Source organism: Marmota flaviventris, chromosome 7 (assembly GCF_047511675.1).
Source record: "Marmota flaviventris isolate mMarFla1 chromosome 7, mMarFla1.hap1, whole genome shotgun sequence".
Lineage (NCBI taxonomy): Eukaryota > Metazoa > Chordata > Mammalia > Rodentia > Sciuridae > Marmota > Marmota flaviventris.
The window spans coordinates 98240719-98268007 of NC_092504.1; the positions used below are offsets into that span (position 1 = coordinate 98240719).

General features: G+C 41.2%; 1 protein-coding gene across 1 annotated transcript in view; it reads left to right on the forward strand.

Moving 5' to 3' along the window:
* Positions 1-16160, forward strand: part of Tspan5 (tetraspanin 5) — a 164208-nt gene extending 148048 nt beyond the window's left edge. Inside the window, exons 3-8 of the mRNA XM_027926686.2 lie at positions 700-846; positions 5063-5233; positions 7757-7882; positions 9895-9942; positions 10051-10167; positions 13922-16160. Coding sequence (XP_027782487.1) covers positions 700-846; positions 5063-5233; positions 7757-7882; positions 9895-9942; positions 10051-10167; positions 13922-13987 — 675 coding nt within the window. The 3' untranslated portion in view covers positions 13988-16160. The remainder of the gene's footprint in view (positions 1-699; positions 847-5062; positions 5234-7756; positions 7883-9894; positions 9943-10050; positions 10168-13921) is intronic.
* Positions 16161-27289: the final 11129 nt, after the last annotated feature.

Sequence of the window (27289 nt, forward strand, 5' to 3'; positions counted from 1 at the left end):
CAGAACATCCATCAGCACAAACCACATAAGAGCGCTCTGGGGCTCTGAGCCTGAAGGGTCTCCATGAAGCTCAGGGTGGATCCTGACATGCAGTTTTTCCCTGAGAAACTTGTAGGAGCTTGTGGTCAGAACTGGATGCTGTGTTCATTTTTAGCTTCTAGCTCTCACCCTGTTTCCTGAGAAATGCCAGGGGCTTTGACGTAGGCCATTGTCTAACATCTCCAGTCCCAGGGGACTTTAAGATGACCCCCCTTCCTTTTAGGGTATCAGAAAATGTGTTTTTCTTACACTGTTTTTGGGACTCGTTAACACTTTTATCTGGGGACACAGAAGCCACAGTAATATGTTTTCTCCTTATAGACTCTGATGACAGTCATTTTGGTTTCTTGTTTTAAGTTTTTTTTTTTTTTTGCCAAAAACATAAGTAAATTTGGATCTCAAAAAAAAAGCAGATTCTTTTCCTCTTCTTTTTTCTGCTTTTCTCCTCCCTCCATCCCTTCCCCTTTCCCTTTACCCCTTCCCTATGCACCCTTCTTTGCTTTCTTGGCAGTGTCTCTGGAATACTAACCATGCCTGAGAATTCAGATGACCTCTGAAGGGTTGCTCTGGAGGGTGAGGGTGGGGACAAGTGCTGTAACCCTCACATGTGAACAAGCTAGCCTCACATCCTGGTACCTTTTGTGTTCTTTTCCACCCCAGGGAGTTCTGTCCAACATCTCGTCCATCACCGATCTTGGTGGCTTTGACCCAGTGTGGCTCTTCCTTGTGGTCGGAGGAGTGATGTTCATTTTGGGATTTGCAGGGTGCATAGGAGCACTAAGGGAAAACACTTTCCTTCTCAAATTTGTAAGTATCACACTTTCTGCTTGCAGATTTCAAAGCCAAACTCTCTTATATCAAGAGATCACCCTGGTTTCAGGCAAGATGGTGAGCTGTACCAAAGACAGTGATAAAAAACATGGCCCAGGTGCTGTTTTTCTTTCAGGAGTGGTTTCTAGCCTGTAAGAAACCTCAATCCCTACTCTGGTCATCCCTCCTGAATAATGTAAATTTCATCCACCATGCTATCCTTAAAGAATTTTTTTGGGGGGAGGGGGCTAACAGGGATTGAACTCAGGGCACTCAACCACTGAGCCACATCTCCAACCCTTTTTTTGTATTTTATTTAGAGACAGGGTCTCACTGAGTTGCTTAGCACCTCACCATTGCTGAGGCTGGCTTTGAACTCGAAATCTTCCTGCCTCAGCCTCCCAAGCTGCTGGGATTACAGGTGTGCACCATCACACCCTGCTATCCTTAGAGATTTTATACATGTGTATCACAAATGTAGTCTAATCCCTAAAGTAGATTTAGGACAAAGGTGAGATATATATTTCTTCTTTTAAGTGATTTCCTCCATTTTTATGCAAACGGTAAATAGAAAGCTGTATAGATATTGGGCTGTAGGAACCAGGCTTAAACCCAGTGACAGTAGCCTGTCAGGTTAAATCTGGTTTTAGTAAACATAGAGAAACAGTAAAAGGTAGATCTTGTTTGTGCTTGGCCAGTACAAAGTTCTCCTTGGTATGACCAGCATAATTTTTAGTTCCTTTACAGAGTGTTTGTGTGATTGCTATTAGCATGAATATTTGCAGAGGAGAGCTTTTACCAGGATTAAAAGGAAAAGTAAAGAATGAAAAGTGAAGCCTTCTCTTTGGAGATTGTATCTAAAGAAGTACAAATGGCATATGCTGTATATTTGTATCTGAAATAGAATTGGTAGATGTAGCCAGTGTGCCTGTGGATGTGGAACTTGGCATTCTGGTGGGTCCTGTATACAAAGCATCTATTCCCCTCTCCAGGAACAGGGAAGTGATTAAATGATGATCCTTTTTATGGTAGGGGAAGATGGTAGGGATTACCAGAGAACCTTTTTTTTTTTTTGGTACTGGGGACTGAATCTAGGGGTGCTTAACCACTAAGTTACATCCCCAGCCCTTTTTTTTTTTTTTTTATCTTAAGCTTTGCTAAGGTGCTAAGGCTGGCCTTGAACTCACCATCCCCTTTGCCTCAACTTCCCGAATAGCTGGGATTATAAGCATGCACCACCATGCCCAACTTCAGAGAACCATGTTTGCATAACTAAAATCCTTTCCAATTTTTGTTGACATGACATCATGAAGGATCATTTTCATTTAAAACTCGAGCTTATCCTAGAACCCGTCCCAACAGCCGTGTGGCCTGTGGTTCTCTTCCCCAACATTTCTGACAACTTTTCTCCAACATGACTAAGAAGACATTTACTGCACCCCACCCAGCCCGATCCATTTTGAATTTAGACAGCTCTGACTGTGAGAAGGAGGCTGTTATCCTGAAAGTTCGTGTGATTTATGCTATCAGAAAACCCAGAAGTACTTGGTTGTAGGTACAGTTTAATGAGCAGCTGGTTCTCTATATATGGGGCTATAGTAGGAGTAGCTAGTTTCCCAAGACTCTAACTGCTTTATCTTACAGATTCAAACTTTGCACACACATAGGGTTCATTCTTGCCTTGCCAGACCTGTGGAGCCTCCAGGAGAGGTTTGCCCCGACCCTGACCTGCCAGTCCACCAGCCTTCTGGGCACAAGGCACTCTGAATGCTGAGCTTGCTCAACCTTTCCATAGTCTGTTTAGGCCCTATCATTCTTACCAGTTGTCACTGTTTTATCCATTTAAGCCTCTATGTCCCCAAATATAAGATCTCCATTAATGTGATTTACTTAAATATAGTTTCATTAAAAATAGTAGTCAGTTTATAAAACCCCGTGAAGAAAATAAAAAATATTGTTTTATTTTTTGGCTTTTTTTTTTTTTAATTCTTGGAGAATATTTTTAAGGGCCTCTCTCTTTAGTCCAAACTATGAAAATTGGCTGAGAATGTTTGCCAGGAAGGAGCTACGAGATAAGTAGGAAATAAATGTCAGCATGCCTTTACACAGACTTAGATGTCTAAGACCAGGACTGTTGCTGAGGGAAAATCCTACAGTGAAAGGATTGTGAAGTAGATGTGGAGCTTCCTGGTTGACTGAGGCCCTAGGATGAAGCCTGTGAGTTCGTTTCTGCCCTTCTGGAAATAGGAGAAGTTAGCTCACAAAGCCTGGGGCATGTAGGTTTCCAAATATTTGAAATCAATTAAACTTGGATTTGATATTTGATATGTATATTATGTAATCTGAGAAAATGTATCAGGGGAACTGGAAAATGAGCTTCCCTAACCTTTACAGAGATGAGAACTAAAAATCTCATTAAAATTTTTGCATGACTTCTGTCTTGCTGTTTTGGGTGTGTGCACAACAGGCATGCTAGTTACGATTTTATCATCTCTGTAGCATAGGAACTATCGCATTTACATGTTTGAGGTGGTACTCAGTTAAGGAAGGGGTACTGTATTAAAGGAGGTAGGCACTGAGCAAAGTGGTATGAATTTTTTTCTTTTTTCCAAATTAAGGGAAGCTTCATTTGAAATTATTGGTATCATTGATGATAATTAAGAACTGTTTAAATTTTATTTCCAGTGAACTCATCAAGGAACAATAACCAGGAATTCCCTGGGAACCTGAAGAACTGAGTTGACGGGTCTAGAATTGGGGTCTAAACCTTGGGGTCCTAGATTTTGGCAGATACTTGATTTCTTCCTTCTAGCCCTCCGGCCACATCCTTCCTCACAGAGCCACACCTGGCACCCTAGATAAGCACTCAGCTTTAGTGATGTGAAATGACTCCTTCCCAGTGCCCTTTCCCACCCCATTCTCTACCCCCAGATCACTTAAGACTGTAATGTCTTCGAAGAAAGGTTTATGGTCTTACTCATCCTTGCTTCTGCAGATCCTGACTTACCACAGGGGCGTTGTGGGTCATTCAGTTGACGTTTGCTGAGTGAATAAATGTTTTTGAACCCCTCCCTCTACACATTCTCTCTTGGCTGGCAGCTTGGTGTCTGCTTGTTGAAGATAGAAACCACAGACCACTGAGTCCCCAGTGCCTCCTTAGCTACCCACTGTTCTGCAGCCTTCAGGACCTCTGCCAGCAGGTGTGGTCCCAATGTCACCCTCTGCTGTTCTCACCCAAGAGTTTGTCTATAATGTGCCCCATTTCCCATCATCTATTTTAGTTAAAAAAAAATTGAGAAGGGTAAGGATGTGGGAGTGATTGAGGTGGAAAGAACGGTGGGCGTGAACAAGAGTCAGTAAATGACTAAGACAAGGCTCTTCTGAGGATTCTAGAAGGAAGGGAGATTTCTCCAGAGTTAAGAGCAATCACCACATTGCTTTATGGTCTCTAGCCCTAAACTCTTCTTATCTACATGAGCCACAAGTCTCCCTTTGGCTGCATTTTGATGTTATTTAAAACGTTTCCTGAGCTTGGTGCTTCCCAGAGGAAGCCAAGTACAGCTAGCATTCTCCAGAAAGCCCTTAACCCAGGGGCTCATTCTGTTTTTACAATTGGAAATTATTTTCATGTCACATTCACAACTCCCCCCACTTCCTCTTTGACTTCTTTGTCCAAGATGAACCAATCTGTTATTTCATGCTGTACAGCAGGTGCAAAGAGGAATCAAAACTGTGTCCGAATCCATAAAAAGGATATATTGCATAAAGAATCAAGGCCACAGTACGAATGACAGATGATTGTAAAATATTGGGATAATCTATCTTTCAAGTTAGAAAAAAGCTTACTAGAGGTAGAGGCGGGTCATTGTTCAGATGTCTGGCAGTACATTAATCACGAGAAATTCATTAGGCATTAATGTGGGTCTAATGAGAAATTCCTGTGACTCATGTTTGCTTATGGGCTTTGTTGGTTAATTATCAAGTGGAACTCCAGAGCTTCTAAAATGTGATGATGAATTGATTTTTAATTTTTAAAAATTCTTTCTTGGAGTGTAATATTCTATTACTAAATCTTAAGAAACTGAAGATTATGTGGTTTGGAGATGTGTAACAATCAACTGTAATTACAAACCTTTTGAGAGAGTAACTGTGTAACTACATCAGATCAAAACAGCCCTTTTAACTGTGTTCTGTGTATGTGTCTTTTGTCTAGTTTTCTGTGTTCCTGGGAATTATTTTCTTCCTGGAGCTCACTGCTGGGGTTTTGGCATTTGTTTTCAAAGACTGGATCAAAGACCAGCTGTATTTCTTTATAAACAACAACATCAGAGCGTACAGGGATGACATTGATTTGCAAAACCTTATAGACTTCACCCAGGAATATGTAAGTTCAAATTTGGTTTATTTTAAAGTTGAAAGTCTTCTCAAAAGGATGACCCCACAATACTCTTCTAGTTTCTCTATCTCTGCCAGATAGAAACGTCTCTGACTTTTCTGCATATTTTTTTCTTTGTCCGCTTGTATATTATTTTTTCACTCTGTGACTTATAGGATTTGAGTCTAAAATGGAAATGTTCTATTTTCACTTGTGTCAATTTCAGTTAGAGGAACAAAGAAGAAAACTTGAGCAAAAAGGTTATAATCATAGTGGTCCTTCCCTATCAGCCTTTGAAGAACATTGTTCTCCTATGGGTCTAAAGTTTTATTTGGTTATTAAATATGGATTCATTCTTTTTTATTAACCCCCTTTTTGGTAACCCTCCCTACTTCCCAATTTGTCATGATGTACTTCATAGAATATTTGTCAGCAAAGTTCCTAAAATATGCCTATTCATATATTATTATTGCATGTGCAGCAGTTAAAACTAAAAATTTAGAAGCTCCTAACCCTAGGAGTTCTCCTGCTCCCTAGCCTTCCAGCCAGTGGGGAATCTGTGCACAAGAGTCCCGCCCATCCCTCAGGTGTGTGAACTTGACTGTGTGACAGCTAACTCAATGCAAGTAAAGAAGCAACTGCCTCTTTACACTCAAAATGGTGTAAAAGAGGGGTCCAGAAACACAAGGTCTCAGGGACCTGGACTAACAAAATCTTGCCCTATTTCCTTTAATAGAAAAAAATATAAATATTAATAGCTACTATCTAACTCACAGTGCCATTATGATACTAATGAGATATACATGGTTTTATATTCAGCCTGAGGTGTTTTTATCCTACAGATTAGCAGGTCTTTATATGCCTGCAGTGAAAGATTGGGTAAGCTAAGTGGACCCAGACAGCGGTGTCCCTGGCATTAATGAATATGGCAGGACTGGAGGGCAGACAGAAGCCCAGTGGGCCAATGGTCTGATGCAGGTTGGACCATTTTCCAGAACAAGCCAGGGTCATTGTGGATAAAGATAGGACACGACTGCACGGGCACTGGTTGTGAGAGAAACCACCCTTCCTCACTAGGCATCAGCCCTCGGCTCTGAGCTGTGTATTTTGAATGGCGCAGCAGCAGTTGTCCAGAGCAAGCTGTAGGTGGGGTGTGTAACCGAGCCCCATTTCATCTCCTCGGCAGACTTGATGTTCTGTTAGGTCAGAGTGGATGTGAGCTCACACTCCCCCAGTACTTTTCATGACTAGTTTGCATGACAAACCTGATGGAACTTTGGGACAGACCTTGAGATGCACAGCCCAAGCCCTTGGAGGCCCAGCTGAGCTTGAAGAACATGCGTGCACACAGTGTCCTGAAGTGCTGTCTGCTTTGTTCGGAAATACTATTGTTTCATGTGATTTTATCTTTATATCATGTAGTTTCGTATTTTGAAGTAGCTGTTGGTCCTTAAAGCCTTACAGTGGTCAAAACTTTGTATTAATTTAATTCAAAGAAGTAGAGATAGTCTAGCATAGAGGGTTAGTAGGGGTCTTATGGAATAGCCCTTAAATATGGCTCCACTTAAGACCCACTCAGTATATTATATTTTAATTATAAAATTAAAATATAATATTTTAATTTTTAAACTTTTTAAAGTTGAAAATGTAAATGTATGTGCTTGCTTTTTAAAATTCAGAACAGAAACAAATGTAATGAAAGCAACCCTGTATGACTTTTAGGATATGAATATGTTCACTAACATTTTTTTTCTGGGCTTATAGGGCCTTGGGCATGCTAGAAAAGTGCTCTGCCACTGAGTTATGTCCCCAGTCTGATGTTCACTATTTTGATTATGGTGATAGTTTCACAAGGCTATGTCACACTTACCAAATTATATAGTTGGTATATTATTATAAAATGTGCAGTTTACTGTATGTCAGTAAAAACCATTAAAATATGGAGATCAAAACTTTAAGCCCGGGGCTGGGGATGTGGCTCAAGCGGTAGTGCGCTCGCCTGGCATGCGTGCGGCCCGGGTTCGATCCTCAGCACCACATACAAACAAAGATGTTATGTCCGCCGAAAACTAAAAAATAAATATTAAAAATTCTCTCTCTCTCTCACTCTCTCTAAAAAAAAAAACAAAAAAAACTTTAAGCCCACCTACAGGCCAGTTGCCTCCTTCAGATGCTGCCATCTTGTTAAAGATCCTTCTAGAATATTCTTACAGATCCTTCTAGAAGATTTCGAAGCCAAACTGATCCTGTTCTTAGTGAGCTCTTGCTGTACAACACTCATATCCCCCCAACACCATGGGTTTCATTGATCATTTAAATCACATGCCAACACATCTTTGTAAACCTTCAGCCTTAATTACTCTGGAAGCTTTTGCAGGGGCCATTTAGGTTCTGTTTGGCTGAAAAACTTAATTCTGAGACAGAAGAGAAGGTTAGAGCTGGCAGAGGCTGGGTGTCATTCTGGCGGGTGTGAGTGTAGGCGCCTGATCGCCTCCAAGTCAAGATGTTCTAATTGTCTCCTGTTTGCTCTAGTGGCAGTGCTGTGGGGCTTTTGGAGCTGATGATTGGAACCTAAATATTTACTTCAATTGCACAGATTCCAATGCAAGTCGAGAGCGCTGCGGCGTGCCGTTCTCCTGCTGTACTAAAGACCCGGCGGTGAGTGACTGCCAGCAAACTGTTGGCCTGCTCTGTGCGCCACAGCGAGGGTGTGAGGGATGGGTAGAGCGATTTTGTCATGAAACCTCTTCTTACCTGCCTTTGGCTCATTGGAACTCCTGTTAGGGGGTAGAGTGCTCGGATCTTCTGGTAGGAGCAATCATCCCTGGCATTAATGTAGAAGTCTATGCTGGTTCCCAGGCCAAGGTGTTATTGCGCATTGGCTCATTTAAGTTCAGAACATTTCTACCAGCAGATGCCTCCATTACCCTGCCTTTTCAGGTGAAGAACAAGGCACATGGAGTGTCAGTCACTTTCTCAGGTTCACTCTTCTGCCAGTGATGGAACCAAGCACCAGACGGCAGCAGCCTGCCCATATCGCTTGTTATTACTTCTTTGTGAGAAGGTTGGGCTCACACAAGAGCTCTCCATTAATTAGTTGGGGGCTCATAACCCTCTTCTTCCCAGCCAAGTTCCTAGGGAAGGTATTAGGAGCAGAGGGACAGTTTGAGACACATGGGGCTAGATTACTTCTTAGCAAGACCATAGCCTCCCAGGCTCTTGGGTGTCATAATAACTACAATAATTGCTGTTTGCATATTATTTTTAAAAAGAAAGCATTAAAAAACCCTATTTATAAGCCACTCCCTTATACCACAGGTTTTATTATATCTTGAGGTCAAAGGATTCAGCCTGGTAAACAGAATGACTGAAAATGCAATTCCTTCTTGCACGTGAAAAGCCAGAATTGGGTGTTAGAAATGAGAGGTTGTCCCACACTCATCCCTGCATGCTCCTAGCTACATGCCTTCTGGACTCCAGTGTCTCTCTGAGTCCTTCAGCCCCAGGTGTCCTCCCCCTGGCCTGTCCTTGCCCCCAGTGAGTGGAGCCAGGAGAGCATAGATGAGTTCCAAGGTTGCTCACCTGCAAGGTAGAGGCCATGGGCCTCTTTAAGAGAGGCTGTGGTCTTGGTGTTGCGGTGGGCAGGCCTTCTCCACCAGCTCGGGGTTCAGCCTGGGCTGTGTCTCTTGGTCTGATGGAGCCTGAGAATTACTAACAACTGTCCAACTCTGGTCCTGATGGCTCGTTTCCTGCTGGCTCGTTTATCCCTCTCCTAGGGCAGAGAATGCCCATCTCTGGGCTTGAGGTGCCCACTCTGGTGGCCTTGCCACTGGCCAGCAGACACTGAATTGTGTGCTCCCTGTCTCCAGGTCCTGTCTAATATTAATAGTCCATTATAAGAATTCAGAAGATTCTCGGGAGTCACTAGGCTTCTCCTTTCAACTACAGAGATTTTCAGTAAAACTGTTTTATTCTATGAGATCTAAGCTAAGAAAATCTTCCTAATACTCCACAGAGGGGAAGAATAAACTAACTCAAAAAAGTGGAACCCAAGTTTCTGATCAGGTCCTGGGAGATGTCAGGCTGCCCGTGTGATAGGTAGTCAGGATTGTGTTTTGTTTTTAATTATTGAAGTAATGCATTCTTGTTGAAAAACCATCTAAACAATACAGAAGTTTGTAGATTAAAATGTATGAGTATGTACTTGGCACACACAGGTCCTGGGTTTGTGCTTAACATGCACCCTTCACCATATACACACACAAAAATATAAGAGACCTCCCTCCCCACCAAAAAAAATTAAGGTACTTACTGTGTCCTTCAGGTTTTGTTTTAATCTACTTTCTCCAGTCTCTGCACCCTCTAAGCTCCTTAGGGTCGGCAACACTTTGAGTCTTGAGCTTCCTACATAATGGATTTGTCCTGTTCGAGATTCCCCGAGCCTCCATTTTCCTCGTGTATAAAATAGGACATATTTTCATACCTATTTCTGAAAATTGTTATCATGATGACATGGGATAGCATAGCTAAAGTGTTTAACATAGTTCTACCATCTGTATACCCCTGTACACATTTATTAATGACACTTGCTGGGGGGCTTCTGCCCATTTCTAGATGGATTTTCTGTTTAATAAGAGTGAATTTCACTTTTCTTTTTCTTTCTTTACCAGGAAGATGTCATCAATACTCAGTGTGGCTACGATGCCAGGCAAAAACCAGTAAGTGGAATCTCATCTTGCCGCTTAGCACGCAGGGTATTTGGAGGCGCTTTTGCATATGCACAGTGCTGTATCTATGACACTCTGCTCTCCTCTTCCCTTGTGAAGGAAGTTGACCAGCAGATTGTAATCTACACAAAAGGCTGTGTGCCCCAGTTTGAGAAGTGGCTGCAGGACAATTTAACCATCGTGGCTGGTATTTTCATAGGCATTGCATTGCTGCAGGTAAGACAAGGTCCTTTATGGATAACACAGGGAAATGGTGCCCCAGGAGAGCCCTCACCAGGACAGAAGCTTTGCACAATCACCTGAGTGTCATTGTTATTAAAACACATTGGAGGGCTGCAAACAGACCAAACTATTCCATTTGAATTTTTTTTTTAAGATCTGATTTTAGATCCTGAAATACTGTAGGAAGTCTTATTTATTTATATTTTCATTTTCAAGATGGAGAAATTAAGTAGATCACTAGTTGCCTGATAGTGTTCTGTTGTTTCCATGAGCTTACTGCATTGCGATAGCTGGGGCAGACTTGAATAGTCAGAGTAGATCTCAGTGATGAGATTAGAGCTTTGGGGAGCTTCAGAGATGCTGTGTCCCTTTTTGCTGTCTGGACCAGCTTGCCAAAGTGACAGTGAGGGAAGGAGCACCCACTTTTCCTCCTGAATGGTCTCAAGAGCTGGACTCTTTATGACATGATACTTTCTTTGGAGATTCACAAACAGGGCACATGGTTGAAAGAAATTAGAGAAGACCAAAATAAATGGAAAGACATCCTGTGTTCACAGATTGCAAGACTTCATATTTTCAAGTGGCATTACTCCTCAAATTGACTTACAACTTCTTTGCAGTCCTTATCACAATTCCAATTGCCTTTATGTCCATAATGAAAAAGCCGATCCCAAAATTCATATGGAAATATAAGGAACACAGAATTGTCTAAATGAACTAAAAAAAGAACAAATTTGGAGAATTCACACTTACCAATACAAAACCAACTACAAAGCTACATCATCAATCAAGATAGTGTGTACTCAAATAAGGCTAGCCATTGTAGAGCAGAGGAATAGAATTGGAAGTCTAGAAATAACCTCATATGTCTATGGTCAGTTTATTTTTGACAAGGGAACAAAACCATTCAGTGGGCATAAACCCTCTTTTCAACAAGTAGTGCTGGGAATATTGGATATCTGTGTACCAAAAAGTGAAATTAGACCGTTATTTCATATAATATGTAAATATTAACTTAAAATAGATCAAAGACCTAAATATATCCAGGCATGGTGGTGCATGCCTGCAGTCTCAGCTACTCAGGAGGCTGAGGTAGGAGGATTGTTCAAGTACAGAAGTTTGAGACCAACTTGGGCAACGTAGAGAGACCCAAGAAATGAAAAAGAAAAGAATGAAAAGGAAAATAAGAAGAGAGCCAAATAAGAGCTAAACTGTGACACTCTAGAAGAATACAGATGCAAATCTTTGTGATTTCTGGATTAAGCAATGTTGCCTTAGATATGACAGCAACAAGCAACCCAAGAAAATGAAAATAAATGAACTCCATAAAAATTAAAAAACTTCTGTGCTGAAAATGGTATTGTTGAGAAAGTAAAAAGTTAACCCACAAAGTTGGAGAAAATATTTTCAAATCATTGTCTTAAAAAGGTCTTTCAAGGGCTGGAGTTGTGGCTCAATGGTGGAGCGCTTGCCTAGCATATGTGAGGCACTGGGTTCAATCCTCAGCACCACATAAAAAAACAAACAAATAAAATAAACTTATAAAAAATAAGAACAACTTTATGACTTAAAAAAAAGTGTATCAAGAATATAGAAAAAAATGTTTACAGTCCAACAATAAAAAGACCCAGTTTTAAAATGAGCAAAGGATCTCAGTAGACATTTAAGAAGATAAAAAATGGCTGATATGCACAGGAAACGATGCCAACGTCATTAGTCTTTAGAAAGTGCAAATAAAAACTGGTATAAGATACCATTTCACACTCAGCGGGATGGCAGAATAAAAAAAGACAAGACAATAATAAGTGTTGGTGAGGATATGGAGAAACTGGAACTCTCACATGCTGCTGGAAGGCATGAAAGGGTGCAGCCTATTTGGAGAACAACTTGGCAGCTCTCAGAAAGTTAAAAATAAAGGTATCATATGGCCCAGTAATTCCAGTCCTAGGAATGTACCCAAAAGGAATGAAAAATACATTCACCAAAAAATTGTGCATAAATGTTCATAGCAGCTTTATTCATAATTTTCAAATAAAAGAACAATTCGGATATTCATTAATTGAGGAGTGGATAAACAAAATGTGGAATAGACATATGATAGAATATCATTCAGCAACCAGAATGCTTGGCCAAGAATTCTTTGTAAGAGTCAGTGTGATTTCCTGCTTCAACAGTACTTGGAAATAACCTGTCATTTGTCCACCACCTGTACTGGCCCCCAGAGCCAGCCCTTCTCCACCTCTCCACCATGCCCTCAGACTACCCCAGGATCTTTGCCGTCCCCACCTCTGCCTCTCAGCCAGGTCAAACTGGAGCTCTACCTCCCCCTGTCTGCCTGCCCATCGTTCTACTGCTTTGACCAGGATGATGTGACTTTGAAGAACTTTACCAAATCTCACCAGTCTCACAAGGACAGGGAACATGCTTGGAAACTGATGAAACTTCAGAACTAATGAGGTAGCTCTGTCTTCCTGCAGGATATCAAGAAACCAGACCTTGACAGGGGAGCAGGCCACATGCAACTGGCCACTGACAAAATGACCCTCTCTGTGTAACTTTATTGAGACTCATTACCTGAATGATCAGGCAAAATTCCTCAAAGAACTGGGTGACCATGTAATCAACTTCTGCAGAATAGGAGCCCCTGAATCTGTCATGGCAGAAGACCTCTTTGACCAGCACACAGTGATAAGTGATAAGTCTTAGGCTGACTTTCCCATGGCCATGGGGGGTGACTTCCCTGGTGTTAAAGGTAATGCAAGCATGTTGGAGTTACCTTCTCTGTCAGTTGTACCAAAACATTCCCTTAAAGCCAGGAATGGTGGCACACCCTTATAATCCCAGTGACTTAGAAGGCTCAGGTAGGAGGATCACAAATTCAAGGCCTACCCTAGTAACTTAGCAAAGCTTTGTCTCAAAGTAAAAAATAAAAAGAGCTGGGGATATGGCTAAATGGTAAAGTGCCCCTGAGTTCAATCCCCAGTACCAAAAAAAAAACCTTAATTTTTAAAATTTGTACCATTTCTCTTTTTTTTGTTTTTTTTTTTTTACTTTTTTAAATTGGTTGTTCAAAACATTACAAAGCTCTTGACATATCATATTTCATACATTTGATTCAAGTGGGTTATGAACTCCCATTTTTACCCCGTATACACATTGCAGCATCACATCTGTTACACATCCATGTTTTTACATATTGCCTAGTGACTGTTGTATTCTGCTATCTTTCCTATCCTCTACTATTTCCCCTCCCCTCCCATTGTACCATTTCTTCAAATAAATTTATTACCTTTCTCCCCAAACAGCACACCCCCTCCAAAAAACAAAAACAAAACAATGAACTATTGATACATGAGGATAAAACTTGAGAATATTTTGCTACATGTAAAAAGACACACCATATATTATAAGATGTCCAGAATATCTAATCTATAGAAATTCATTAATACATAGAAATACAGCCAGGGCTATATGGGAGGAGGAAGAGGAATGACTGCTTAGGCAAAGAAGGCTTATTCAAGGGGTAATAAGAACATTCTATAATTAGATGGTGGTGACAGTTGCATAACTTAGTGACTATACTAAAACCTACTGAATTATTATCATTAAATGGATGCATTTTACAGTACATGAATTGTATCTCAATTTTTAACAATCAGATTACCAAAAAAATTAACACAGGGCCAAGAAAAACCTTAATGAATTTAAGAATTTCACTGTTTGACTTGCTTTTTTTTTTCCCCCTCAGATTTTTGGGATATGCCTGGCCCAGAATTTGGTTAGTGATATTGAAGCTGTCAGGGCTAGCTGGTAGAGCCCCTGCAACAGCTGCTGCAAGACACTGGACTGACCCAGCCTTCATCACCCTTCCGCGTGCCGAACTGATATGCAAGCTGTGTGCACCTCGACACACAGGCATCCTGCAATCCCACCTAATGGAGCTGCCAAGAACTTGTTTCTTTTTTGGGGGGGTAAAACTGGATAATGCTGCTCACTGACAGAAAAAAAAATTTTTTTTAATAAGATAGCCAGAACAAAAGTCATTGCGTCGTGAATCTCTACTGTAGCCATGAATTTATGGATGGATGGATGCTTACCAAAAAGGAAATCAAGGCAGGGTGGGGCACCCAGAGGTACATGAATCGGTGGAGAACACAGCCCTGTCCTCCACTTCAGTCACTGGAGGACTGGGAGAGAGAGTTTTGCTTTTCGTCCCACCTTGGAGAGACTGCCTTGTGTTCCGTGGCCTAATGAAGTACATCTTTGCTCAAACTCAGCCCCTTCCTTACCTGGAGGGCAGTGGTGTTTTGGCATCCCTCCATGTACATTTCAGGGAACTGTTGCCACTGTCGTCTGAAGAGGAAGACAGCTTGCCTTTGGGTTGAGGGTTTGTGATCGTGTTGAGCAGGTAATGTGGGTGGTACTCGTGGTCCGTCCTGGAGCATCTCTTAAGAAAGTTGTGTATTCCATGTGCACCGAGCAAGCCTTGGAGACTTCATAATGCTGTATTTTAGCAGGACCACTCTTTTTTCTAAGTAGGCCTGAGCTTTATTTATCAGTGACATCCAAGGAGAAAATGAGGTTAATGAGTGTTAATTAAACACTCCCTCATCCCACCCTACCAAATTAGTGGTTGGATTCTTTGGAAACTCTGGAATATTCTGGGTTATGTTGTTTTGTTTTGAGTTTTGTTATTGTTCTTTTTTTTTTTCTTGGTCTCCCAAAGGTGAAGGCTATGATATAGTCCCTCTTAAATTTTAAAGTGATTTTTTTAACTTGGCTCAAATATTAATTTTGTTTGTATAATCTTAACCTGCATGACCTGTGATTCTAAATCCATCTCCTGTTCTGCCATCTTTCCTACTGACCTTTTAAAATATTGGTCGGCATTTATTTCAGAATAGGCCATAGGTTCCCAGCGTTGGGAGATCATGGCATGTTGTCCCAGCCCGGCTGGGAAGAGACGGGCTGTGCCATCACAAAGCTCATGGACTCCACCATCTCTTCCATTGCCAATTTTGGTGCCCCATCCTCTGCACCTTTCTGCTTCTTTCTCTCTGAGTGGAATTAAACCCAATTCCAAAACAGTGTTGTCACAATCAAAAAGCTTCTAATGATTTTTTTTCCCCTTCTTCCTCCTTGCAGTTTAGTTTGATTAAAAAGTTAGTGCGTGGCCAGAGCTCCTCTGTCCTTTTTGCTTCCTCACCATCAAAATGGTAACAAAGCACAAAAATACTTTGGAGGGGGAGTGCATTGAAGAGGGCAAGTGTTCTTTGACACAAAGAGGAAAACCACTTCCAGGTGCTGCTGCCCCTGCCCTCCACTTCAGATGGGAGGGCAAGTTTTGCTCCCCCCAGATTTTAATCCAGCTGGTGTCCCCCGGATGTTGCTCTTTGGTCTGTTGGAGCACTGGGAAAACCACAAGCCTATTTTACAGTGGCGACACATTTGTCAGCTCATAGATGGGCTGCCAGCTAACATACTTTATGGAAATTTAGCACAGTTTTCCACTTGAGCCCCATGTGGCATTGTGGTGGCTGATGAATGTGTCAGTCTGCTTAGAGAAAGGACAGATTCTTCTAAAATCTTGTCTCCACAATTTGGATGTGTGTATGACTCTGCATGTGTGTGTCTGTGTCTCTGTACAGGTAGAGATGTTCAGTCCGTATTCTGGATGTAAGAGTATCTTATTTCATTCTCGCCCATCCCACGGTTGTCATTTTGTAACGTCCTTCCAACATGGAGAAGACTTGAGCTCTCCAATTGGCACTTTTGTCTTTTTTATTACCTCATTCTCCAGTGAACTCCATCTGACCAGTTGATTCAGAATCAGGCAAGATCCCCACCCTTTTGGCACAGCCAGTGAAAGGCCAAACAGCAAGTCCAAGTGAGTTTTAAATTTTAATTAATCACCCTTTATTTTTTACACTTGAGAGTGATTGTAATAAAGGCTGTCATTAATAAACTTGGTTCTACCTGATGTAGAATTATGTCTTCATTATTTCTTTCTTGAAACTGTGAAATTCTCTAATCCAGGGGTTCACAGATTCTGCTTCATAACAGAAATAACAGAAGGGTTCACCAAAACAGAGGACTGGGCTGTGGGTGGAGCTCAGGGTGCATCTCACATGCATAAGGCCTGGGGTCCATCCCCCCCCACCCCGCCCAAACCAAAAAACCTACAGAGGACTGTGTTCACCTGTTCCCCAAATTTTCTTTTATAGTAGGCCCAGGATGGGACTCTAGTATTTGCATTTCTGACAATTTCCCAAGTGATGCTATTATCTGGGAACCACACTTTGATTTTGAGAAGCTCTGCTCAGACCCAGTCTCTAGATGGGAAGGGGAGAGGAAGAATTTTGTGGTTGTGGAGGGAACTGTCCCTTCATGCTGCTAAATGCAAACTGATGTGAGACAGATGCAGAGCCCAGTAAATAGGAGAGCTCTCCCGTCCCTGAGGTTGTCTCCTGGGGACCATGTAAAACACAGATCCCCAGGCCTTGCCCTTAGAGGTTCTGGAATATGTGTGTGTGTGTTTTTAAAAGTTCCCGTGAACATTTAATGCACAGTAGAACTTAGCATTTAGGGACCTGATACATTTTTAATCTTTTTGTAAGAAAATAATTGCTCACAGCCCCTTGAAACAGGAATCTTGACCCATTTGAGAAACATCAACTTCTCTTTTCATTATAAATTATCACTGCAAGAGAACACTGGGTTTTTTTAAGACCCTTGAAAGACGTTCTTGTTGTTGTTACAAAACAAAATTTACTCTGCAATACTTTATCATAATGAATAAGAAAAACTTCCATAAACATTTTAATAATCATGCACAAAACTAAACATTTGTAAGTTGTTTTTAATGTGAGCAAAGACTAGCAACTGAGAAGTGGTTCACTTGTGACTGATCCTCTACTGGCAATTACAATTCCAACAGGACAATTTTTATGCTACATGAAAAAAGAGGAAATAGTTTAAAAAGAAATTTCTTGAATTGGAAAGCATCTTATACTTCCATTTAAAAATAAAAAGTAGTTACAATGACTTGGCCATTATACATTTTCATATGTAGTCTGATGGCAGCAGTAGTTTAAAATCAAGCACTTAGTTTAACAAAAACAAGTACAACAGTTTTAAAAACAAGTTTGCCAATGTTACTGGCAGACATGAAGAATGTATTTTAAGAAAAAAAAAAAAGGGCAGGTGTAACATTGAAATACTGTTTTCCCCTGCTGACTTTCAAAAATCAAATGGAAATAAAATGTAAGGTTCTTATCTTACTCTCAGATTCTGACAGTAGGTTCCAAGACTTGTTCGAGAAACATTTTGTCTCACTTCCCCAGACATTTGAAACAAATGTTTTGATTTTAATGAAACTTGTCAGTGGTGATTGGAAAAGACTGTCCCTGTTCCTTGACATTGCTGATTATCTGTGTGAGGTCATGGGCTCTCGCTCCTTGCAAACTGGCCAACAAAAGAGAAAGATTATGGCTCAGAAGTAAAAGGATGCTTTGTCTACAAAAATCAAAACTGGTAGGAAATTTCTTCAGTGTGTAGATGGTAGACTTCAGGAAGATTACTAAATTTCTCTTTCCTATTTTTGGGTTATGACAAACATTATTGCTTCTGTAAAATACAAAGATTAGGTTTTGAAAAAAGAGACTGAGGAATTTAAAACTAGAACTTTGCATCACAAAGTACTTGAAAAACTTCTCCAAGGGAAGAGACCTCAACTTTCAACTTTGTCCTGCCATAGGTCCCACGCATTCTTCCCTCAAGGGGGTTCTTAAAAGTGTCTCTTGGCATTTTCTTATCATGCAGAATGTATGATCACTGGTGCCCCGTGTTTGTGTGGGCAGGCATGGAATAATTTTGCAGTTTTGTGGGGCTTCTTGTGTCTGTTTCTGGCTCACTTGGACAAGAGCCCTGGGAAGCCGGTGGGCTGAACAATGAGGAACTGGAGCCCAGTGACCTGGCAGGCCCTCCCGGGCAATCTTTGTCATTTATTCTGCGAAGCCCTCCTTCTCTAGGGAAATCCTGTTCAGACCTCCAAGGAAGAACTGGAAGCTCTCCATAAACCCTGGCCAACAGAATTTGGTGGCCAGCACTCTACACTGTGGCCATGGGGCTGTTTCTAGGTGCCACCTCTCAGCAAGGGGGAGCCCAATGTTTGAGCAGGGAGGAGACGCAACATTTGCCAGGAAATAACCAGTGCTGGCTTCATCAGGATGACACAGTAAAACTATGGAAAATGTATGACAACGGATCAGGCAGTCAGTGTTCCTGTGTTGGGCAGCAGGGAAGAGAGAAGCCAAACTTTGAACATCTTTACACTCCCAGGTTTTCTCTTTTCTTGGAAGAGTTTGCTACAAGGGTAGAGTTTATAACAACTACAGTTTTTAGGGTGTTTTTGGTTTGAGGAACTAACTCCAGTTTTCTCCGGAGTGTTCATGTTGAGTGAATCTCTTGTAAACTTGCTACCAATGAGAAGACACCTGATTAGGCCCCTCTTAGTATACCCCTTATGATTGACAGTGGTCAGTGCAATTTATTCCCCCACATCTAAGACACCAACTAACATAGATCTAAAGGAGGAGCAGGCTAGCTCATGGCTTTACACTGTGTTAAATGGACTTGGAAAAGAAATGGTAGTGTGTAAACCAGATGGCAACTAAAGGGCCAAGGACCTAGCTCAATGATAGAGCACTTGCCTGGCTTGCAAATGGTGTGGGTTCAATCCCCAAGACACCAAAAAGGAAAAAAAAAAAAAAAAAAAGTGCTTCGCTGTTGCTTTTCAATGAATGCTACTGGCATTAGACTTGGGGGAAGCCAGAGAGAAAGCTGTCTTTTAAATCTAGAGTGAACTTTTTTTTTTTTTTGGCGGAGCAACGAGTTGGAACAGAAATGTTTTGGTGGCTCTCCCTCTAGTGTCGACCATGTAAAACTGCACCTGGCTGGAGTTGGAAGAGAGGTTACTTAGGGATGAAAACAGGACAGCAAGTCTCCAGAGGTGCATGCACTTTGGAGAAATTTAAGAGTCTGTAGCTTAGGACAGGTGGGTGTTTTGCCACTTTTCACATTCTGGAAAACAGCATGGCTTGGTTTGGAACATTAAGGGACAGAGCAGTTTGCTCTCATTAATAATGACATTCTAATCTTGCTGCTGGAATTTCATCAGGGGCATCACAGCAAGTATATGCAGTTCAGGTGGAAGCTGGGCCTTACCGCCCGCCCCCCCCCCCCAAGACCCAAGACTCAAATGCAGTTTCTAGAAGTCAGTGGTGATGACCTAAAGCTGCTCATCTGCCAGACAGGGGGCACTGTGTCCTCAAGTCACCTGTCAGTGTGTTAGCACAGCAGTTTGCACACCCCTCCTGGGTCACATCTGCTCCACTGGAAAGAAAGGGTCTGTTAACCAAGACCCCAGGGCCCTGGTTTGTATCTCAGTTCTCAGCACAAGCCTCTCCTCAAACACCAAATGGAACGTAACATATTCTTCTAAAAACACCAGTGTTGGTCAATAAGAGTTTCCTTTGATCTGAGAATTTGCAACCTTGATTTTGAAGGCACTGGAGACTTGCTTTTTTAGAATTTGACATACGTTGAATCCTCAATGTGATAGTATTAGGAGGAGGGGCCTCTGGGGCAGTGATGAGGTCATGAGGGCGGAGCCCTCTTGAGGGTGGGATAAGTATGGGTATAAGAGACTTTGTTTGCCCCTTCCACCAAGGGAGGAGGAAGTCTCATGGAAGGCTCTCTCCCTGAAGAACAAGCTCTCACCAGACACCCAAACTGCAGGTGCCTTGATCACGGACTTCCCAGACTTCAGAATCGTGAGCAATGTATTTCGGTTTATAAATTACCTGGTCTATGCTATTTTGTTTGAATGGACTAAGATGGCAGCTGTTTGCTCCATCCAGTTCATCTGTCCCTGTGAAATTTCTGGGATCTGGAACTTGGCTAGGAGGTCCCCACATGTTGCAGAGGTGGAGGGTGGGGGCACTGCATCAAAGCAGGGTAGAGTTTGGAGGTGACAGCCTTGCTCTTTTTCAAGGTTGAAGCCAGGCCCTGGTGTTAGAGCAGCATTTCTCAGTTCTAAATGCAGATAAGAATCACCTGAAAGTAATAAAAGAAAATGCAGCCTTCTCAATGCCTCCTCCCCTCCCCCATTTTTTTTTTTTTTAATTCCCAGGTCATTCTAATGTGCTGCCAGGGTTTCTCAAACCTGCTATGCACACAAATCACCTGGGTCTCAAGGCAGGCTCTGATTAAGGAGGTCTTGAGTGGGACTGGGGAGTCCATGGTTCTAGCAAGCTCCCTAGGGGGTACTTCTATTGTCTCTGGGAGGCAAGGACACTTAAAGCTGTGCAGAACCAGTACCTTATTGGGGCTGGGAGAGTAGCTCAGTGGTAGAATGCAGTGGGTAAAATCCCTGGGTTCCATCCCCACCACCAAGAAATAAAGAAAAATACTAATACTTTATCATTGGTAATTTTTTTTGGTGTGATATCTTTCCTAAAAATGCTAAGCTGAAGTTTTGTGGTCTGGGAAGGACCAATATAGGTGACTACAAATAATCAATATGTATATGTTTGCTAAATGTGTGTACATCTGGTTACATTTAAAAAAACTCAATGCAGAAAACAAAACAAAAAAAGAAAAACTTGTATTTTCACCATCTAAATAAAGACCTATACTTGTAATATATTAGAATATTAACTTTTTATATACTTCAAATTGTACAATAATGTCCATACTATTTTGTGGTTGGTTTTCTTTAAATTAAAATACTTTCAATGTCAGTGAATATTTTATACAATAAAAATACTTTTGTCACATGGTATTCTATTATAGAGATCAAGAGTCCTCAAATTGGTCCATGGACTTCTTGCAGTTCCTCAGAGGCCAAGGGCTCACAGGCTGAAACTATTTCATAATGCTTAGACATTTGGTCTTCATTATGGGTGTCCTGGGGTTCCTCAAACTACATGATGTGGCAAAAGCAATCTGTACCTATGTATTTCTCTTTTAATTCTTATATGGTAAATCGACATAAAAATAACTCACATAAGCAGAAGCTCCTCAGGGGCCTGCAGCCATTTTTAAAAACATAAAGGGGTCTTGAATCCAAAAAGTTTGAGGACTACTAGTACAGATAAACCATAGTTTAACTAGCCAATCCATCTCTACTAGAATTATAGGCTCTTCCCAATTAAATGCAGTTGTAGTGGGGTTTCTTATATGTTTCTTACACTTTACATTATAACTAGAGTTATGTGCAAAAAGCAAATTGCTAGAAAGTGAGGAGGGAGCCTTACTAATATCATACCATTTCTCTGCTCCTCCTTTATTTGCTTTTGCTTTTTTTTTTTTCCTCCAGAGTTGGGATTGGAACCCAGGGTCTTGTGCACATAAAACAAATGCTCTATTACTTAGCTACAGCCCACCCAGCCCTCGAATAGCATTTCTGTTAACTAATAAAATATTAGGATACCAGCTATACAAGAAACTGAAATCTATTATGAGGGAGGTGTGGTTGCCCTTCAGTACCCATAAGGGATTAATTCTGGTACCACTGTAGATGCCAAAATCAATAATCAAGTCTCTTATATGAAGTAGTACAGTTTTTGTGTATATCTTACATACATCCTCCTATATATTTAAATACCATCTCTAGAAAACTTATCATAACTAATACAATGTAAATGCTATGTAAATAGTTATTCTGTACTGCTTAGGGAATAATGACAAGAAAAAGGTCTGTAATGATCACTACAGACTATCTATTGATATGCAATTTCCAATCTATAATTAGTGAAATCCAAGGATGAGGAATCCCTAGATATGAAAGGCTGGCTGGACTTAATCACCCTGAGAGATGTTAAGAGTTCAGAGAAGCACCCCCTCAATGCTCACCCCCCCACACAGTCCCTTGGTTAGAGTATAAGAAAATGACTCTCAAGGGTATTTCACACCTATTTAGTCCTCAATTAACTTCTTTTTTTAAATGTATATATTTTGAGTTGTTGACGAACCTTTATTTTATTCATTTTTTTTTTTTATATGTGATGCTGAAAGTCGAACCCAGTGCCTCACACATGCTAGGCAAGTGCTCTACCACTGAGCTACAACCTTAGCCTCCTCAATACATTTCTGTTGATGTTTTCATTACTCTGCTTCCTTGAATATTTTCAAATTTTGAGTCTCAACATAGTCTTTTGAGCCTCAGGTATGTAAGACATTCTACTAAGTTCTAGGGTGGAATGTGGGGTCAGGAAAGCATTAAAACAAGAATAAGATAGGGCTTACTCCTGAGAGTAAGTCTTAAAGATGTTGATTCCATTATCAACTCTGTCATGGAAAGAGAACCAATGAATTACATTTGAAGGTGTGCTGTAGTGAGGCTCCAGGAAGATACTTGGAGTGCATTCACTCACTACCCCTGCAGTATATTGTGTAACCTCGACACAGTGAGAAAACTCTTAGGTTTCCTTTTTTCTTCAAAGTAAACCAATGCGTGGTGTCTCTGACTATCCATGTGCCACTCAGGCTACAACTTGTAGTCTTAGATCTATTAGTTTCTCTCACCCCTTCTCAGTGCTCTCCCTTAATAAGCTGTACCTATAGTACCTTATGGGATGAAGAGTTCAAATGCTCTTTCCTCCTTAATCTTATCCATGCCTCAGACCTCATGTGAAATGGATTTCCCAAGGAAGACCTGAGTTAGCCCCTTTATACCCACCAAGATGGAATTCTGCAGCTTCCTCTTTTGAAGGATTTATCTTACTTGAACTGGTGTAAATCATGTCTTTTCTAAAGGCATCCATGTTTAATAGAATTGGCCTGTGTTGCTAATCTTGATGTTTCTAGCATAAGATGTGCTCTAGTATGACAAAGTTAGTATTTGTGCCCCCATCCCCAGTTTACACATGGAAACCTGAATCTCAAATGCTGTGGTATTTGGAGATGGGACATTTAGGTAACTAGGTTTAAATGAATCATGAGGTTGAAGCCCTCATGATAGCAATAATGCCCTTATAAAAAAAGAGAGTTAAGATGTCCGTTCTTCTTCTCTGTCTCTCTCTCCATGAACCCACCAAGGAAGGACATAACCAGGATCAGGGGCCTCTTGAAGAGAATGATGACAAAGAAATCTGTTACTTATAAAGTCACCAGTCTATGGTAATTTGCTATAATAACTGCAGTTAGACTGTTTCTTTGAGCATGGTGCAGTGGATGAGAGTGACTTGTTTGTAGATGGACAGCACATTCTCTCCTAAAGCATGGACTTTCATTCTGAAAAACAGAGCTACCTATACTTCCTGGAAGTGTTGGGTTTTACTTTTATTTTGTTTTTGTTTGTTTTTTTTTTTTTTTTTCCAAAAATGAACTGATCCTGGAAATGTTAGTCAACCCTGGATGAGCCCAGGCCTTTGTCTTGAGTACCTCAAGTCTCTAACTGTCCCAGGGTGCCTCTGTATTCCTCCACCCGACTAATCCTGTTTAAGCATCCAACAGGAAAGGTTAATATGGATGGGATTCGGCCTTTAAAGAAATTACTTTGCTAATAAATTGTGAGTTTCTCTTAGTCTTGAAGGATTTCTCAGTAAACCACTTTTTAGAAAATTTTGTTACAGGAGATGGATTTGGGGCTAAGCTGAGAAATTTCTTGTGGCATCATCAGATAGAACTGAGGCTCAAACAATAGTAAAAATATATGTGCTATACTAGATGGCTACCCTGTAGGTGTCCCAAGGGTAAGGGAGACTGAACTTTTCAAGACCCATGGAAAGGCTGTGAGGCCCACATGGAAGGCTAATAGAGGAACATGAGTTCAGGAACACACCCCACATGATCCTCCAGGGCTTCTGATGTCTGAGTGAAGTTGGCTTTGCATGAGGATGATGGTTGTGTCTGGACTGTGCCTGGTAAGACTAGAATAAGGTGTCCAGATGATTTCACTGGAAGGTAGTTTATGGGGGCAAAAAGATCTCTGAACTATTCTGTGAAATAACATCTGCCTCAGTCCAACATCTGGAGCTGGAGATTCAGAAGTCTGCTCATTCTTATGTGCAGTGGTTTCCTTGGCAAATGATTATTGGTCCTTAAGTGAAAACTTGGTGACCCTAAAAAGGAAAGAGGTTGGATAATAGTCCTGATGTACTGATGTAGTAAGAGGTCACCTGCCTGTCCAAATAAGTTGGCCTTTTTGCTGCCAGGTCAGGTTCTTAGGCTCTCAAGGAAAGTGTGATTGCCTTTGGTTCTAATAGGCTACTACTTTTCCACTCACTGTAGATTGAAATCACTTTCAGAGCTTTAAAAGAAAAATTCAGACACCTAGGCTCACCTTCAGGGATTTCACTCCCTGAGTGTTAGACAAAGCACACCTTGTTTTTTTTTTGTTGTTGTTGTTTTTAAAAATTTTGGGGGGTACTGGGGATTGAACCCAGGGGCACTTAACCACTGAGCCACATTTTCAGCCTTTAAAAATATTTTATTTAGAAACAGGGTCTCACTAAATTGCTGAGGCTGGCTTTGAACTTGAGATCCTCCTGCCTCAGCCTCCCATGCCCAGCTACTTTTTTTCCCCCCTAAGGGTCAGCTGTTGTTGACATCTTCTAGAGGACTCTAATATAGCACAGAGGTGTGTGAATTTAGGAAGTACTGAAGGAGCTGCTGAGAGGTTCAATTTGTTTATAGAGCATCCCCTGTAGTCAGGGTTCTGCTGGACAGCTCCTCTTCAAGATTCTCTGCACAGCTCAAGTGTTTAAAACCAGCTACCATCCTTCCTCAGGAACCTCTTTCCTTCCTGTGTTCCTCCTCCTGGGTGGTATTACCCTCTTCTGCCCAGTCATCCAACTCAGAAGCCTCATAGTCATCTTTGATTCCAGTCGTTACTTTATAAGTGTATCCCAGAACTTTACCAGTCCTGGCTTAAGCTTTAAGGCCCTCGGTTCAATCCCAAGCATTGCAAAATAAATTAATTAATAAGTAGCTGGGTGTTGTGGTGCATGCCTGTAATCCTAGTCCACAGAAGGCCAAAGCAGAAGGATGACAAGTTCAAGGCCAGCCTCAGAAACTTAGTGAGATCCTACCTAAATAAATAAATACAGACTGGGGATGTAGTTCAGTGGCCCCTGGGTTCAATCCCCAGTACCTTTCAGTGGTAGAGGCCCTGGATTCGATCTTCAGCACCACATAAAAATAAATAAATAAAAATAAAGATACTATGTCCATCTATAACTAAAAAAATGTTTAAAAAATTAAATTTAATTAATTAATTAAAAAATTGTGAAGCATCTGAGAGTTTTACCCTATTTGCAGCTAACTGTGGTAGTTGGACTACCACAGTTTCAGAGATGCAGAGAGAAGGCATGAGACACTTGGATTAAAAACAAAGGACTCTGTTGCTCAAAGCATTGCAAGTAGCATGAGTTTCATTGTTTGTAGCAGTTTTTCTTGACCCCCAAGTTCCATGGGGAACAGTGGCCCTGATGAATACTACACACACAGTGGGTTTGTGCCCTGAGGAACTACGAGCTTCAGAAACCCAATATTATGAAGACATCTGCAATCAATCCTGGCCAAGCTTTTTCCCCATGGGAGACATTATCCTTATTCTCCTGTGCAGTAAAAACACACAAACAAAACAAAAATCACCTCTCTTCCCCAGAGGGACACCCTGTCTCTCACACAGGCTGTTGGTTGTATAAATCTTTTAAGTGTTTCAGATAAAAGCTGTGTTTTCACAGATGTGAAGAAACAGGAGATACCCAGAGAGAATTGTTAGGTTTGCCCATTAATCCCAATTACCTATTAGTCTCCCTGCTGATAGGATGTGCGTGTCTTTCTCTCTTGGTCTACTGTACCCCCACATACACTGCCATTGGTAATAGTTTTTGTCCTAGAACCAAACATAAAGCAAATATACCAATCTGCTGTTTTAAAATCTTTGTTGCTTCTGTTATATTACAAAATACTAAAATATCTAAGCTCCTCTCCTCATCTAATCCACTGTTTTTTCCAACCATATCTTTCGCTTCTACCCTTCTTTCATGTGTACCCTCTGGCCTGGGATGCCCAGAGAGCCCCAAATCATCTCTCTCCAGAACCCTAGAACTCTGTTTACATCTAAGTTAAAGCCCTTATTTGCTTAATAGTCATAAATTTCTCATCTTCCCCCAACATAGTACCGATGTATTCAGTAAATGTCCAGTTAATCTCCGTGTTGTGAGGAAGAAAGGCTATTGGGTCAGAAGGTCAGGCTGTTAGGGGTTTTTTTGAACTTGGAGTTAAAACTGGCAGCTCTAGTTGTTTTAATCCTTTGGGCTTTGTTCTCATGAGTTCTGTGGCCATGGCCTCTGAGCAGAACATGTTGTCCTGGGTAGATCTTGATGCTTTGATGACTAGCCTTGTGGGTCAAGATTTCAATCTGCTAAATAACAGAAAAACCAGCTCTGAGGGTTTCCACAGGCAGCAGTGTGTCTCACCTCCTCAGTGGGAGGGTCCTCAGTGCTGGATTGGGCCCCAGATCATTAATGCTACTGAGGATCTAAGTTCTTTGCACCCGTGAAGACCTTCTAGAGATTTCTATGAAGCTGTGGCACAAGCTTGGAAAGTTGGGAAATTATTTTTATTTTTTTTTTATTTATTTTTTTTTCAAATTCTTAATTTTTTATTGTTGGTTGTTCAAAACATTACATAGTTCTTGATATATCATATTTCACACTTTGATTCAAGTGGGTTATGAACTCCCATTTTTACCCTGTATACAAAGTGCAGAATCACATCAGTTACACATCCATTGATTTACATATTGCCATACTAGTGTCTATTGTATTCTGCTGCCTTTCCTATCCTCTGCTATCCCCCCTCCCCTCCCCTCCCCTCTTCTCTCTCTACCCCCTCTACTGTCATTCATTTCTCCCCCTTGTATTATTTTCCCCTTTCCCCTCACTTCCTCTTGTATGAAATTTTGTATAACCCTGAGGGTCTCCTTCCATTTCCATGCAATTTCCCTTCTCTCTCCCTTTCCCTCCCACCTCTCATCCCAGTTTAATGTTAATATTCTTCTCATGCTCTTCATCCCTACTCTGTTCTTAGTTACACTCCTTAT